Raw genomic sequence first — 14,383 nt, forward strand, 5'->3', positions numbered from 1 at the left:
GCTTTAGCATCTTGCATGCGTGTGAATGTTAACATGATAGCATGCTTACCATGTGACTAGATGCTTATGTGTTATAAATTGTTCGAATGCCTGTGGGTGAAGGTTGGATTGTTTGAGTTGGAAAAACTCGTTGAAATCCGTATTTTAGCCTACTTGCGAGTAGCAAATTCCAAAGTACTTTTTTTAAGACAAACGGATATGCAATGCTTATTTCCAAATCAGACAATCTAGTTTATACTTGTTTGCTGTGCGCATAATATAGTAATTCTAGGCTAATAACTGGAATACGAACACATAACGTTTTCAAAAACGGATATCACGGTTAGTAGAGGCCGATCTTTGGATCGGGCGAGAGGGGGTGCTCATAGCTGACCTTCCCCAATCGTACCCTAGCTCCCGAGCCGAGACAACTCCGGTGATAACGGACATGTGGCCTTCGGCACCGAGTCAGGGTTTCCTAAATTTCCCCACAAAAAATATTTAGGTGGCGACTCTGTATCTGGCAAAGCAGTCCATGTTTGACACTTCTTTCAAAAAAATCTGTTTTCTCAAAACGATTTACCGGATTTGGACTCTTTGGTTCAGAATGAGAACCGTGACACAAATCGAGTCCGAACTGTAGCGAGGCCCACGAGCGTGTCTACAACACGCTGTCGCTAATACTTCCGCATTTTAATACCTGCCCGTGCAGTTTTATTACCGACGGTTAAACGCCGTCGCTAAAGCTATTTTTTGCGATGGTTAATTTTGCCGTCACAAAAGACCATTTTTTGCGACGGGAAACGCGCCGTCGCAAATGCTTTCGTGTTTTTTGCCCTCTTTTGTTGTAGTGTGGGGGGCTTTCTAAAATTTCAACTTTTAATACATATCAAACAAATTGGATAAGATTTAACACTTAAATTGGTACATATAAAACATTTTCATATTAAAAAATGAGTATTTATTTTAATTTCAATAAAACAACACTAACTAGGCTACTACTGTAAATTAAGCTCAAGAAGTATTTTATTTTATTTTGATAATTGAGTGTCTGAACTAGCAGTATTGGGTGTAGGCATCTTGTTTAACGCTATTAATATTTGTTCTTAGTCGTGTTACATGTACTAATTGATATATCAATTAGTATACCAATATATATTATGATACTATCATTTCAAAATTATTGATTCTACTTATTATACAAACTACAAAACTTATAATTTCTAAAATTATACCGCATCATCCATTAGTACACTAACTTTATTCCTATTTTCTACACCAATTTAATCACTTTCTATATTCCCTTTTCTCTTCACATCTTGAGTGCCTTCTTGTTTATTTATTTTATTTATGGTCAATTTCATTATGGCTTTGTTTGGAAATTTAAATTTTTAGCAAAAAAAAATTACTACAAATTATAAAATCATTTTCTCTATTTTTATGAAAAATCAAAAAGCGATTTCCGAAAAAGCCCTAAGTTAACACGTACGTCATTGTGGAGTTCCAAGGCCTAGTCCAGGGAGGTTTATTTGGGCCGCAGTCATTTATGTACATTAATAGAAGCCCAAGCTGTGATTACCACGCCCTATATACTCTCAAACAAAAGAAAGAGGTCCACAAAGCGACTCGTAACCACCGTCGATTGACAACAACATATAAATCAGGCGAATCTTGGTCTTCTCTTCTTCGGCATTGTAGCTTCTTCTTCGCTGGAGCAATGTCACAAGCTCGAGTCTACGCAGACGTCAATGTTCACCGCCCTCGAGATTACTGGGATTACGAGTCTCTCACCGTTCAATGGGGGTAAATTCAAAAAAAAAAACCCTAATTCCTTCCGCTTCTTTTTGATTTTCTATGCTGCACAATTTCTTACTTTAAGACTTGCCACTGAATTCTCTTCTTTCAAATTTGATAGATTTAGATGTAGAGTTTGTGCTTTCATTTGTGTTGTATTTTTTGTTAGATTTATTATGTTGTTAGTTTTATTTTGGGGGTGAATTAGTGGTTCTAGGTATTATCGATAGCGAAAGTGTGCTGATGGTGCTAGTCAAGCTAATAATAGGCAAGAACTGTTGAGTAGGAGAGTCTAATTCAGTCAATGGGTTTTGGAACAATTTAGAAGGGGGAAAAAAAAAAACCCTGTTAAAGTTTCAATGTAAGTTGATGATCAAAGATTTAAAATACAATTTATTTGAGTGTTATGTTTATTTATGTAATATCTTTTGTGGCATTCTGCGAAGTGATGATTTGAAGTGGAAATCGCAATTTAAGAACGGTATTAAGGTTGCCTAATTGAAGAAAATTTGGGGTTTAGGATTGGGGTTGATATAATTGAGGAGAGTTGTTAGCTAATGTCTTACAGGGATCTTGGTATTTTGCCTCTTGGATCTATATGGTATCTGATATTTTTCTCTACTAAGAGAGATCTGCTTTCTAACTCAGTCTTTTGTGAAATTTTCTTGTTCTTTTATTTTTTGGCGCAATTTTTAAATATATGCATTTTTTTTTTTGGTTTATACTCAGCGATCAGGATGACTACGAGGTTGTCCGAAAAGTTGGGAGGGGAAAATACAGTGAGGTCTTTGAAGGTGTAAATGTCACCAACAATGAAAAATGCATCATCAAGATCCTTAAACCCGTCAAGAAGAAGAAGGTGATTTATACATTCTCCCCCCCTGTACGCGATATTCTTAATATTTATGCATTATATCTTAATTCTTCATGTGATTTTGTGTTCACTACCCATACCTTCTTATAGTTGAGTTGAGTTGAGTTGAGTATCTTGATATATTACCTCCCATGCCCTGATTTATTGGGGTCTATGTTTTGGGCCTATATACATCTCTGTTATATAAGCAGTCCAAACTGCATTGCAGTTCCTTTCAGTGTGGTTCTGTTATTCCACATATTTGTATTCACAGATGCCTATATTTGTATGTCTGCTATTTATCCTGTTACATGTAAAATTCCTGAATACTGTTTAGATAAACTTCCTCTGTTAAAGCTTTAAAATTATCATCTAAGCTAATTTTGACGTTTGTGGCTACCAATCATTAGTTTTTGTTGACACGGATGCAATATTTTATGTGATTGATTATGCAATGGTGACTATTTATTGAAAAACTACTATTGAGTTTCCATATATTGGAGAACAAGATTCTATAGATCTCTTTTACTAACTAGCTGTCCTGCCCCTTCTTTGCACTCTAGTATTTAGGATGTTAACTTTTGTTCACGGCTGCCCTCGTTATTGATTCTTGGAAGAATGAAATACCTCCACCATGCAATATTTTCAGTAGGTGCCTTACTGCCTCCTTAGTCTTTTTTAACAAATCCTTGGAGCTGCCTCTGTTAAGAGAAATTTGACCTAGCATTTTCTTCCCCTCATAAACTTGATTTGAATTGGATGATGTTTGCCCAAGGAGGAATCTGGAGTGCCTTCTTGTTTACTAGAAGTGACTTTCTGACACTTGTGATGTTTGTGGTGCAAATAGTGTTCATCCCAGAAATGTACCATTTTTCATAATAGTTTGTGGTGCAAATGGTTAAAGTTTTTGTATTTTATTTTATCTTAGTTAGTTTTTTTTATTTTTTATTTTTATAAATGGTTAGAGTTTATGGTGCATTCATTTTTATTGTTTTTATACTGTGACTCTTTACTTGTGCAGATAAAAAGGGAGATAAAAATACTTCAGAATCTTTGTGGAGGCCCAAATGTCGTGAAACTGCTTGATATTGTCAGAGATCAGCACTCAAAAACTCCTAGCTTGATTTTTGAATATGTGAACAGTACAGATTTTAAAGTTTTGTACCCCACACTGACGGATTATGACATACGCTATTACATATATGAGCTTCTCAAGGTTTTCTCTTTGTCCGATGCTTTGGTTATACTGCCTTTTGGGACTTGAATTTTCCTCTCTCTCTCTCCCTCACACTCTCTCTCTCTCTCTCTGCAAAAATAAATAAATGAACTTTTGGGATTTAATGGAAATGTTAGATAAGAACATAATGGTCTCATCCTGTGCTTGAGACATGATGTCTTGCTAAAAAATGGGGACTGGACTTAGTTGCTATTTGCATCAATGAATGTAGTTAAATTTCACATGTACGCATCAATGACCTGAACTTTTGGATGCCCGCATAGATCTTTTATAGTGTAATAAAGATGTTTCATTGCAATGGAGAAATCTTGGATGATTCTAGATCCATTAATTGCTGTTCACTAGAGGGGCTAAGTTGTGCTGATTTTTTTATCTTTAATATTAAGATAAGGCATTTATTCTTGTGATATTTGTTAGGGAAGTACGCTCTTGTGAGGTTTTCTTTTACATATGTTTTTCTTGCTTCCTTCTGTGGTCTTTTCACCCAAATCTCTTCTCTCTCTTAGAGATCTAAGGGAAGCTGAATTTAGTGTTATTTCCTGGAATTTTTTATGGAAGTTATCTTGGATAATGTTATTGAACAGAGCACTATCAACTTAGAAAGCCTTACAGATGTTCCCATTGCATTAGATAGAACTTTGATGATTCTAGATCCAGTAGATTCCCTTCTCTTGTTCCCCAATTTGGCTAATTGCATTAGGGAGATCTTGGATGGTTTCTAGATCGATCTAGTACCCTTCTTTTGTTTTTTAGATTGGCCAATTGTGTTGAACTCATTCATTAAGGAGGCATTGTTTTGACAGTTCTTATTGGGGAAGCACAATCTTTTGTTCTTTCCCTCTCTTGTTTGTAGCCTTCCACACAAAACTCTTCCCTTTTAGACATCTTAAGGGAAACTCAATTTAGTGGCATTTGCTGGTATTTAATGGAATTTACCTTGGATTATGTTATTGAATGGGGGACCATTGGATTAGATTGCCTTAGAGATGTTCTCATTGCATTACATAGATCCTTGCTGATGCCCATATTTAATGGGTTCACTGTACATGTTGCTGCATGAAGTTTTGTTATGCAATGCATGTAAATTTCATTGGATTCACCTGTATTTATATTTGTCTTTGTTTTCATTTACCTATACGTTGAGGGATGCATGGTTTCATGTTTGTGCTCATTTTCTCACTTCTTTTCTATTGCAATACCTTGAATTGTCTACAGACTATTGTTAGTCAAACATTTCACTTCTTGTTCTTCACATTATTGTAATATTGTACCTACCTATGTTATCAGAATCTTACGATTCGCGATTTGATTCGCAATTTTTGCAAAATCAATACTAATCTATGGGTGAATCTATTTTGGAAGTGAATCTCTAGTGAATCACACGATTCACAATCGATTCATTTTTTACGATTTATGCAATTTTTAAAATTATTGTGTCCGACATATTTTCAACTTTTTTTCTCCATCTTTTTAGTAAAAATGACATAATACAATTTCTAATAGCGTTTAATATCAAAATAACCAACATATATACATGATTGTTTATTATTTTAGTGATCATGAAGTTTTTAATAGGATCCAATCAGATTTTGTCAGACCCAACATATTTTTAACCTTTCTTATTTTTTTTCCCTTTAAAAAATCGTAATATATCTTCCAAAGATGTTTAAGATTAAAGTTACACAATAAATTATCTATTGCTATTTTATTAAATTGAATATTACATGTGTGAGGTTAGTTATACCTTTTAAAATGTTTTAGACTTTAAAATAAAATATTCTAAATGATTCTTTATTATTATTTGTTCACTGTTACTTAGAAAAGTATGTATGTTTATTGTCCAAATATCAATATCGTTGTTAATTATTATTATTTTAAAAATTGATAGTTTGTTTATTTGGTTATTATCTTTATTAAGAATAGTTGATAAAAAATATCTAAAAAAGAAAAAAAAGGTAAGATGGTGATTTTACATCGGAACCTTTGTTAACTTTTTACCTATTAAACTAAGCGATTATCATTCAAAATAACATTTTTATTGATTTAAGTCTAAATATTTTATATTCATAAAATATATTTAACATCTAAATGTGATGATATATGTTTTTAAATAATTTAGAAAAAGTGACCGAATCTTTACGATTCACAATTTGACTCGCGATTCGGTACGAGGTCATTTTGATTCATGATACGAATCTCGATTTGACAACTATGTATTGTACTAATACAGCCCCTTCAATAACTGCAGGCATTAGATTACTGCCATTCACAAGGCATAATGCACAGAGACGTGAAGCCTCATAATGTTATGATTGACCATGAGCTACGGAAACTTCGCTTGATTGATTGGGGTCTTGCTGAATTCTACCATCCTGCCAAAGAATACAATGTCCGAGTTGCTTCAAGGTAACCTTTTATGAAAGCAAAGAATTATTTTACTTTTATCTTGTCGCTTGTTTTTGCTTTCACCCCTTTAAGAAATTTAATTTATGGCTGGAACCATCTTTCTTAAGTTCTGAGGAAGAGTAAGCCTTGCATCCAAGTTGTAAATACTCCATAATGCTGATCCTTGATAACATGCTCTCTGTTGTTGGGTCTACACCCAACTTGCACTTATTACATTGGTTTTTGGTGTCTCTGGATCTGTTTCTGAGGAAGAGCAAGCCTTGCATCCAAGTTGTAAATACTCCATAATGCTGCTCCTTGATAACATGCGCTCTGTTGTTGGGTCTACACCCAACTTGTACTTATTACATTGGTTTTTGGTGTCGCTGGATCTGTTTGCTACATGTTCTATGGATGTAATTCTATCATGAAATTCCAACCATGTTCTGGATTAAAGGATCAAAGGAACCTATAGTGCCTTGCGGCTACAACACACCGTCAGATATATTTTCAAAATATGAATTTGAGATTAAAAATAAATTCTTCTAATAGAATCTAGGATATGCCCTTTGAAGTCCTCCACTGTCGTCATGATATTGCAGTAAATCCCTAAAGTTTTGGGGACTTCCTTGTAGGTTTTTCTTGGGTGAGAGAGCTACAATTCTTTCAGTTGTTTTATGATGGACATAATATGTTTTGTCAACATATGATGATGAACTCAAAACAACTGCTTGAGAATCATGAATGAGCGAGCACAAGCACCCTATGTTCAAAACGATGAGACCAGAATCATCATCATCATGAATGGAAACAATTCTCTTCCCAATTTGAGTTTCACATTAAATGCCACAAAACATAGCAGGATACACATTTGACTCCTTTGTTGAACTCTGGGTTGTATCATTGAAAATGACCATGTCTTGCAGACATGGAGGATGAGGGACTGAACTTGATGATTTCCTCTCCCTTGGCAACAAATGCCAAATTACTTAGTGACATACCAGATAATGGATTTTCCAGGAAGTTTCTTCCTTTTGAATTTTTCAAAATAAACACTCATGTTTGTCTGGTAAACTAGTTATTTAACTTACCAAGAAAGTGATCTTGTTCAGTTAGAACCAAAGGAGAAATTAAATTGTTATGCATAGGGCGGAAGGAGTTTCCTACCTCTTTATTTTTTTAATAAAGTTCATGCTTGTTGCTTTAGTAAATTGTTGACTTCTGGGTATCTCTTGCATTCTTCACTTAGTTTTGCAGAAAATCAAAACATCTTTTCTGATTATTTAGGTACTTTAAGGGGCCTGAACTCCTTGTGGATTTGCAAGATTATGACTATTCTTTGGACATGTGGAGCCTAGGTTGTATGTTTGCAGGAATGGTGAGTCATGCTGGACTTGATGTCTTCTTTTTTTACCATAACAATATTACTGAACAGAGTTCTAATTTTCATAACCTTCAGATTTTTCGCAAGGAGCCATTTTTTTATGGTCATGACAACCATGATCAGCTTGTCAAGATTGCCAAGGTAATGTTGATGCTCTTGTCAATGTGGAAAATTGCATAGATGCCATGTGTTTCTGTCAACTTAGCAAATAAAGGCTATGAGTGGTTGCTGTTAGATAGTTCATGTTTTATTTTTAACCTCCTGTCCTGTATTCTAGTTCTCTCCCTGTATTGTTTATTGAGAATAACCTGGAAAATTTCTTTGTTTTACTTGTGTATTCATGAGGAACTGCATCATGATGATGAGTCAGCAATGTTTAATGGAAACACCCATAGGAAAGCAATGCTATCCAATTAACTGCGAACTTGCTGTTACATTTGGCACACGCTTGGGAGAGCTGTTGCTGCACTAGGTGCAGCAGTGACTGCTTATATCTTTTTGAGTGTTACTGTCCAAGTGCTTATAATAAAAGGTGCAGCAGAAGTTGCACCATGAGGATTTGGGTTATAGCATCTGATAGCTTCACTGATGTTCTTACATCACTCAGCTGCTTTCTTTGTTGCAGGCCCAAAGTAAGAGAGGCCTCCACCCACTACATAAATTTTTGATAAAAAAATTTATTTTTAAAATTTTTAGGTGCTCATTGGTCTTCTCCCATGTAATTGCTAGGTTGTATAATTTTTTAGGGTTGAGTAATAGGCTTCAAGATTGAAATTGAATCTCTCTTTCATTCACTTTTGGATATGAGCAGTGAAGATGGGTTCCTTTTAACTTTTTTTTGAATTCCTCATGATTCGTTCTTTTTTCTCAAAAAAAAGAAGAAGAAGAGGAACTGGAATGACATGATATCAATGCTAGTATCAGTGAAGACTAAAATAGTTCTGAGAGGATTGATTTTTTGACCCTTTGTCAAAATGATCTGGTCCCTTATTGGAGGTTTTTCTAGCCTTATAGATTCGTTAAGAATCATAGGGAGTGATACTTTTTCTTTCTTTTGTTGTTGATAAATATAGGGAGTGATAGTTTTTGTTTTTTGTATATGATGTGTCATGCATTTACAGGCTGGAACTCCCATTGTTGGCACTTTTGTTTGTACAAGATTTTATTTATTAAAAAAATGGAAGAGTAATAGCATTATAGCAACATCTTCTAGTTGATGCTTAAGTGGTGTAACATTCTTAGTGACTGCATCGATATCCACCGTACCATTGCATACCAATGTTTAAGCTATTCTGGCTGTGAACCATTGAGGACATGTTTTCCTTGAGTACTCAATAACCTTTGTGGAAATCTGCATAGCTTAAAACCTTGGGTAGCACCAACTCTACATAATTGCTTCTGCATGAATTTACGGCTTATCTTTGTGACATAGATAGTAGGGATAATTATAAGGAGCCATTTCCATATCCAGTATCAATACTCAAGCCTGCTGCTTTCTAGATCTACTGTAATGTAGAAATAATCTTTTAAATTTCAAAAATGTTTTTGATATTTCTTTGAAACATTCCCAACTCATCTCATACATTAGGTTGTCGCCTGTTTATTACAAAATTACTGTATTGTAACAGAAAACATATCAATAGGATGTTTATAGATAGAACTCAAAATGCATTTAATAAAATTCATAAAAAGGATGTCTACATTGCAGTGTCCTGTCTGTCCATATAATATTCTCCATAATTTGCAGTATTAGCATGCCCCTCCCATTTGCTTGCAATCGGATTCACATTCTTTCCTTGCCACTTATGTCGACCTTACTGGGTTGAGAAGGAGCTGAAATATTCCGGTGGGGCATTTTCCCACTCTCATATGACTTTTATGTTACAGGTTCTCGGCACAGATGAGTTAAATGCATATTTGAACAAGTATCATCTAGAACTTGATCCTCAACTTGATGCTCTTGTTGGAAGGTATTTTTATGAAGTTATGATTTCTCTGAAACTCAATTTTAGAAAGGGAAAAAAAGATACAACTAATGCCTTATAAGAATATACATCATGCTAGTGTGCAACTACCTGATCATGGTTCTCAGTTTTAATATTTCTTTTCTTTAATTCTCTTGCAGGCATAGCAGGAAGCCCTGGTCAAGATTTATTAATGCCGATAATCAGCATTTAGTTTCCCCTGAGGTCACTTATTAATTGCAGATTTATCTTGTTTTCAGATTGCTTTGTGTTAGTTCTTTGTTGATTTCTTTTGGCTTGGGCTTATCTGTGTTGTGACTTGCAGGCCCTTGATTTCCTTGATAAGCTTCTTCGTTATGATCATCAAGATAGGCTTACAGCCAAAGAAGCAATGGTATTTCTTGATTGTCATGCGTCACTTTCTCCTTTTATATTTCTTCCACTGATAATGGCCTTATTATATGCTTTGGTTTAGAAGCTTGGAGATTGTATTTAATTCTATTGTCATCATTTTTAACTTGTCTCATATGCTTTAGTTCTTGTTGCCTGTATTCATCAAGACATGCTTTATATTTTTTTTCCAGGCTCATCCATACTTCTTTCAAGTGAAGGCTGCTGAAAATAGCAGGATGCGGACACAGTGATTCCATTCTGTATTGTATTGCCTATCTACAGAAGTGAACTCTACATGTTGTTTTGAGGTGTTAATTTGTTTATGGATAGTTACTTATTCTAACATTTGAGTACTCGCCGAGTGTAGGCTGTTGGTCCGGTTAAGATGATGCAATCCTTTAACATTTGCATCTTTCATAGAGATTGTATAGTCCTTGTCATACTGAGTTTTCGGATTGCGTCACTGCTAGTCTTGATGCTTTGTTCAATTATCATGCTATTGTAGGTGGCAATGTCTTAAATCTGAAAGGTCTTTCATGGTAACAAATGTGCTCACATGTATATAATGTGTATTTTTCTTCTGCTGTACTAGGCACTCCCTGGCTTTTAATTCCGTTTGGCAAGTGGCAAAAATAATAAAAAAAAAAAAGTACTTAAAAGGTCAAAAAACTATAAAATTATACCCAAAAAAAGTCAAAATTACTTCTTATATCTATATATTTTTTACGTTTTTTTTTGTTGTAAAAATTAGAAAGTCATTACTTACCCTCTTTAATTTTTTTTTTCACCGTATATTTCAATTTAGAATGAATGTGCTGCACGTTTGGCCGTCTATCAAATATGTAACTTTTTTGTCATCTGCTTTCATATAATTTGCTTCAGCCTTCTCTTTGTCGCTTGCATTGGTTTAGAAAATGACAAACTTTAATGGAAGATTTGGTTTAAAATGGTTTTTCATATGTTCTTTGCAATAATCACACGAATCGTCCAAATTAAATCAGTTCTTTATGTACAAGGCAATGGTAGTTAAGACATTCCTGGTGCCTTGGCCCTTTGCTTGCTTGCTTGCATGAGAGCACATTTATAAATTGGAAAAATATGGACAAAAATATCATGATTTTTAGTAAGAGTATTAGTCTCTTTAGAATTTTTTTTTTTTTAATGTACCTGAAATTTACTTTACAGTCATTTTAAATTATTGAATAGTCAGTATTCAAATTTATGTATATTTTCAAAACATTTGGTGAAATTAGAGGATACAGGTTTTCTTAAGTTGAGAACCGATCCATATTTTTTCTTAAGTTGGTTTCGATACATGTGTGACCAACAATAATTAATTACTCATTCTCGAAATTATATTCAGAAAATAACACAAATTAGACACCGTTCTAATCTAAGAGTGTGGATGAAAGGATAATAATGGCGAATATAAAAGTGACAAATTAGACACTGTTCTAATCTAAGAGTGTGGGTGAAAGGATAATAATGGCGAATACAAAAGTGAGGCGTGCCTGCGCCAATGAGGCCTGTTAAACTCACTTAAATTTCATTAATTTGCAATTACTTTTTCCGTTCCATTAAAAATATGATATTCCTCCATTCTTCAAATATATATGCAGACATATGTGGATTGTATTGCATTAATACAAACCTTAAAATGTGGAAGCCATTCAGCAACAATCAATACCATCAACACACAAAAATAGAACAAGCATCGTGTTAAAGGGGAGGCTATATTGATATATTATATAAACATTCCACACAATTTAAAAGTAACCTACCTCCCAGTCTCTACATTCCCAGTAACACAACACTAGAAAAGCTTCCAACAAGTCACATGGATATAGAATAGAAACAAATGTTCAAACCCATCCCCCTCTGCAAGTTCCCATCTTCACATCATTTCTTAAGATGAGGAAAGCATGCATAAACATCAGCTTTAGGGTGTTTCGCTTCAGCATGTTCCCTGCACTTTACCTCCGATGTTGTGCAAATGAATGTCTGCATGCAGACCTTGCACTGCATTCAACAACCCATCACAACATTAGAGACAGAGAAGGATAAATCTTGTTCAAGATAAATTAAACATAGTGAATTAAAAAATAAATAAATAAACTGCAACTGTGGAAAGGCAGCTAAAGCTTCATCTTCTTTTTCCTTCTCATGCCTTTTGACTGTTTCTCTTCCCTTTTTCTGATTTCGTTCCAACATATATGAATCAAAAAAGAATTCAATCTTCTCAGTTACTAGTATATGCTACAACAATGAAAATTAATGAAGTTCCTCATAATAGCTAAATAACTTGGAGTCAAAATGAAGGCAGATGGGGGTAAATGCGTGCTTGTGCCACCTTTCATCTCCATTTGTAGTGCAATGTATGCTCTATAGAAGCAGCAGAGAAATCAATGAAGCTGCTTCTCTGCTCCTTTCTTTCTTTATTTATGCTTCTCGTGTCAGATGGGGGTAGATGCGTGCTTGTGCCACTTTTCAACTCCATTCGTAGTGCAATGTATGCTCTATAGAAGCAGTAGAGAAATCAATGAAGCTGCTTCTCTGCTCCTTTCTTTCTTTCTTTCTTTATGCTTCTCGTGTCTAACTCGCATCACAGAACTTAACAAGACTTAGACTTGTAAGACTTTCATGATGGGGTACGTAAGACAATCTGCGATCATGTTAAAGCATGCAATTTGAAGCCAACTTAATAAAAGTCTAGATGTGCGCATTCCTAGAATTCTACAACAAATATCCCAGGTAACAATGCTGTTTACATGTTTTCTTTTTCATTTTTATTTTCCTCCCTAGTAAATTGCTACTAGACAGACCTCTTTGAAGGAAGTAAATCTAGATCCTAAAAAGATTATAAAATGCAAACACAATCATTTTTTCCCTGGAATGTGTCTTTGCATTTGTACCAATATCAATTACTAATTTTATGTATGTTTCGTAGCAATTTGTTAGGTGCGTCAGCGTAATGAAAAAAAACGAAAGAACTTAACAGTGATTTAGAACGAATGCATTATAAAATCAATTTCACAAACCCTAAACACGCAATTAACATATAAGAATCATATCAATGGGATCAAGTTTAGTAAACTTAGAACTAACGCGTTCTAGCATCAATATCACAAAACCGTAAACACGCAAATCGGCATATACACGAAAGCACAACATTTTTTTTTTTTTTTTTTTTTATATCAAATAGAGTTTTCTTCATGATCTACCTGGATACTCATAGCTTTCTTGTTGGCTTCAAGCTGACTTCCTGTGCAGAGACCAGAGCGTTGATCAAAATCAAAACTAAAATCAAAATCAAAATCAAAATTTAAAAAAAAAAAGAAAAAGAAAAAAGAGAGAGATAGAGAGAGAAATGTATGAAGTAGATACCTTTAGAGGCAGCTTTCATCTTCTCCAGGTTCTTCTCACGAGCCATTTTAGCTTTCTGACCATTGCCTCCGCCCATAGCTTCTCTCTGATTTCAGCGTAGAGTAGAGGAGGAGATTAATCTGAAACCCTAATTTGTGTGTAATTGGGTTGAATTGAATTTGTACGTATATTTATATATATATATATATATATATGTATATGTATTTAATGACTTCTATTATATGAAAAATAAAAAATGCCACGTGGTGACGCGTTATTGTGTAACTGTGGAAGACTCTAGAGTCCATCCAAACCATACATTAAAAATAAAAATAAAAAAATAATAAAAAAATAAGATTATGGAGCCAAACCAAACATTGTGAACCTTCTTCCTCTGCAGTGCTACCCAGAAAAGTGATCTTTTTCAGTTAAAAGATTATTATTCTTTTCGTCTTAAAATATAATTTTTTAATAGTATAATTATTTTATTTTAAAAATATTAATTTTTTAATTTTTTTTGATTGAAAAAAAAAATCAATTGTTATAATTAATAAATTTAAAAGATGAGCAACATAGGAAATTCATGTCATTTTAGTTTGATTTTTTTAAATGAACTAATATCTTAGGACAATAAACAATAAAATAAGAGACTGATATTTTGGGACAAAAATAATATATTTTATTTTTTAAAAATATTAATTTGTATTAATATAATTAACATTTTTAGTATATAAATGAATGAAAAATTATCAGATATTCTACACATTAAAATATTTCAAATATTTTGAAATGTGTATTATATGCTTTGACAAGCTAGCAAAAAGTTACTTTTTGACTTTTTTAATTAAAAAAATTAAATTTTTTACTCAAGTTATTACTCAAAAAATTAACTTTTTTAATTAAAAAAATTAAAAATCAATTTTTTACTAACTTTACAAAACAATCACTCTATCATTTATCTGTTCCCCAACCTTCAACCTCCCTTCCACATCACTACCCTCTCATTTAATCAGTCTATCATTTATCTCTTC

General features: G+C 33.7%; 2 protein-coding genes across 2 annotated transcripts; one reads left to right on the forward strand and one right to left on the reverse strand.

The window, feature by feature from the left end:
• Positions 1–1,561: 1,561 nt before the first annotated feature.
• On the forward strand, positions 1,562–10,536 carry LOC114291808 (casein kinase II subunit alpha-2). The gene is made up of 10 exons (XM_028235677.2): positions 1,562–1,782; positions 2,503–2,632; positions 3,648–3,842; positions 6,112–6,269; positions 7,536–7,626; positions 7,708–7,773; positions 9,520–9,602; positions 9,758–9,821; positions 9,922–9,990; positions 10,181–10,536. The coding sequence occupies exons 1-10, from the start codon at positions 1,697–1,699 to the stop codon at positions 10,238–10,240; spliced, it is 1,002 nt and encodes a 333-aa protein (XP_028091478.2). The 5' UTR covers positions 1,562–1,696; the 3' UTR covers positions 10,241–10,536.
• Positions 10,537–11,706: 1,170 nt separating this feature from the next.
• On the reverse strand, positions 11,707–13,546 carry LOC114291809 (uncharacterized protein At2g23090). Its single transcript, XM_028235678.2, has 3 exons — positions 13,374–13,546; positions 13,211–13,251; positions 11,707–12,008 (listed from the first exon to the last, which is right to left on the reverse strand). Exons 1-3 carry the CDS (start codon positions 13,447–13,449, stop codon positions 11,889–11,891), a joined length of 237 nt encoding a protein of 78 aa, XP_028091479.1. The 5' UTR covers positions 13,450–13,546; the 3' UTR covers positions 11,707–11,888.
• Between the last annotated feature and the right edge of the window lie 837 nt (positions 13,547–14,383).

The sequence above is a fragment of the Camellia sinensis genome, chromosome 3 (assembly GCF_055761805.1).
Source record: "Camellia sinensis isolate YWXY chromosome 3, ASM5576180v1, whole genome shotgun sequence".
Lineage (NCBI taxonomy): Eukaryota > Viridiplantae > Streptophyta > Magnoliopsida > Ericales > Theaceae > Camellia > Camellia sinensis.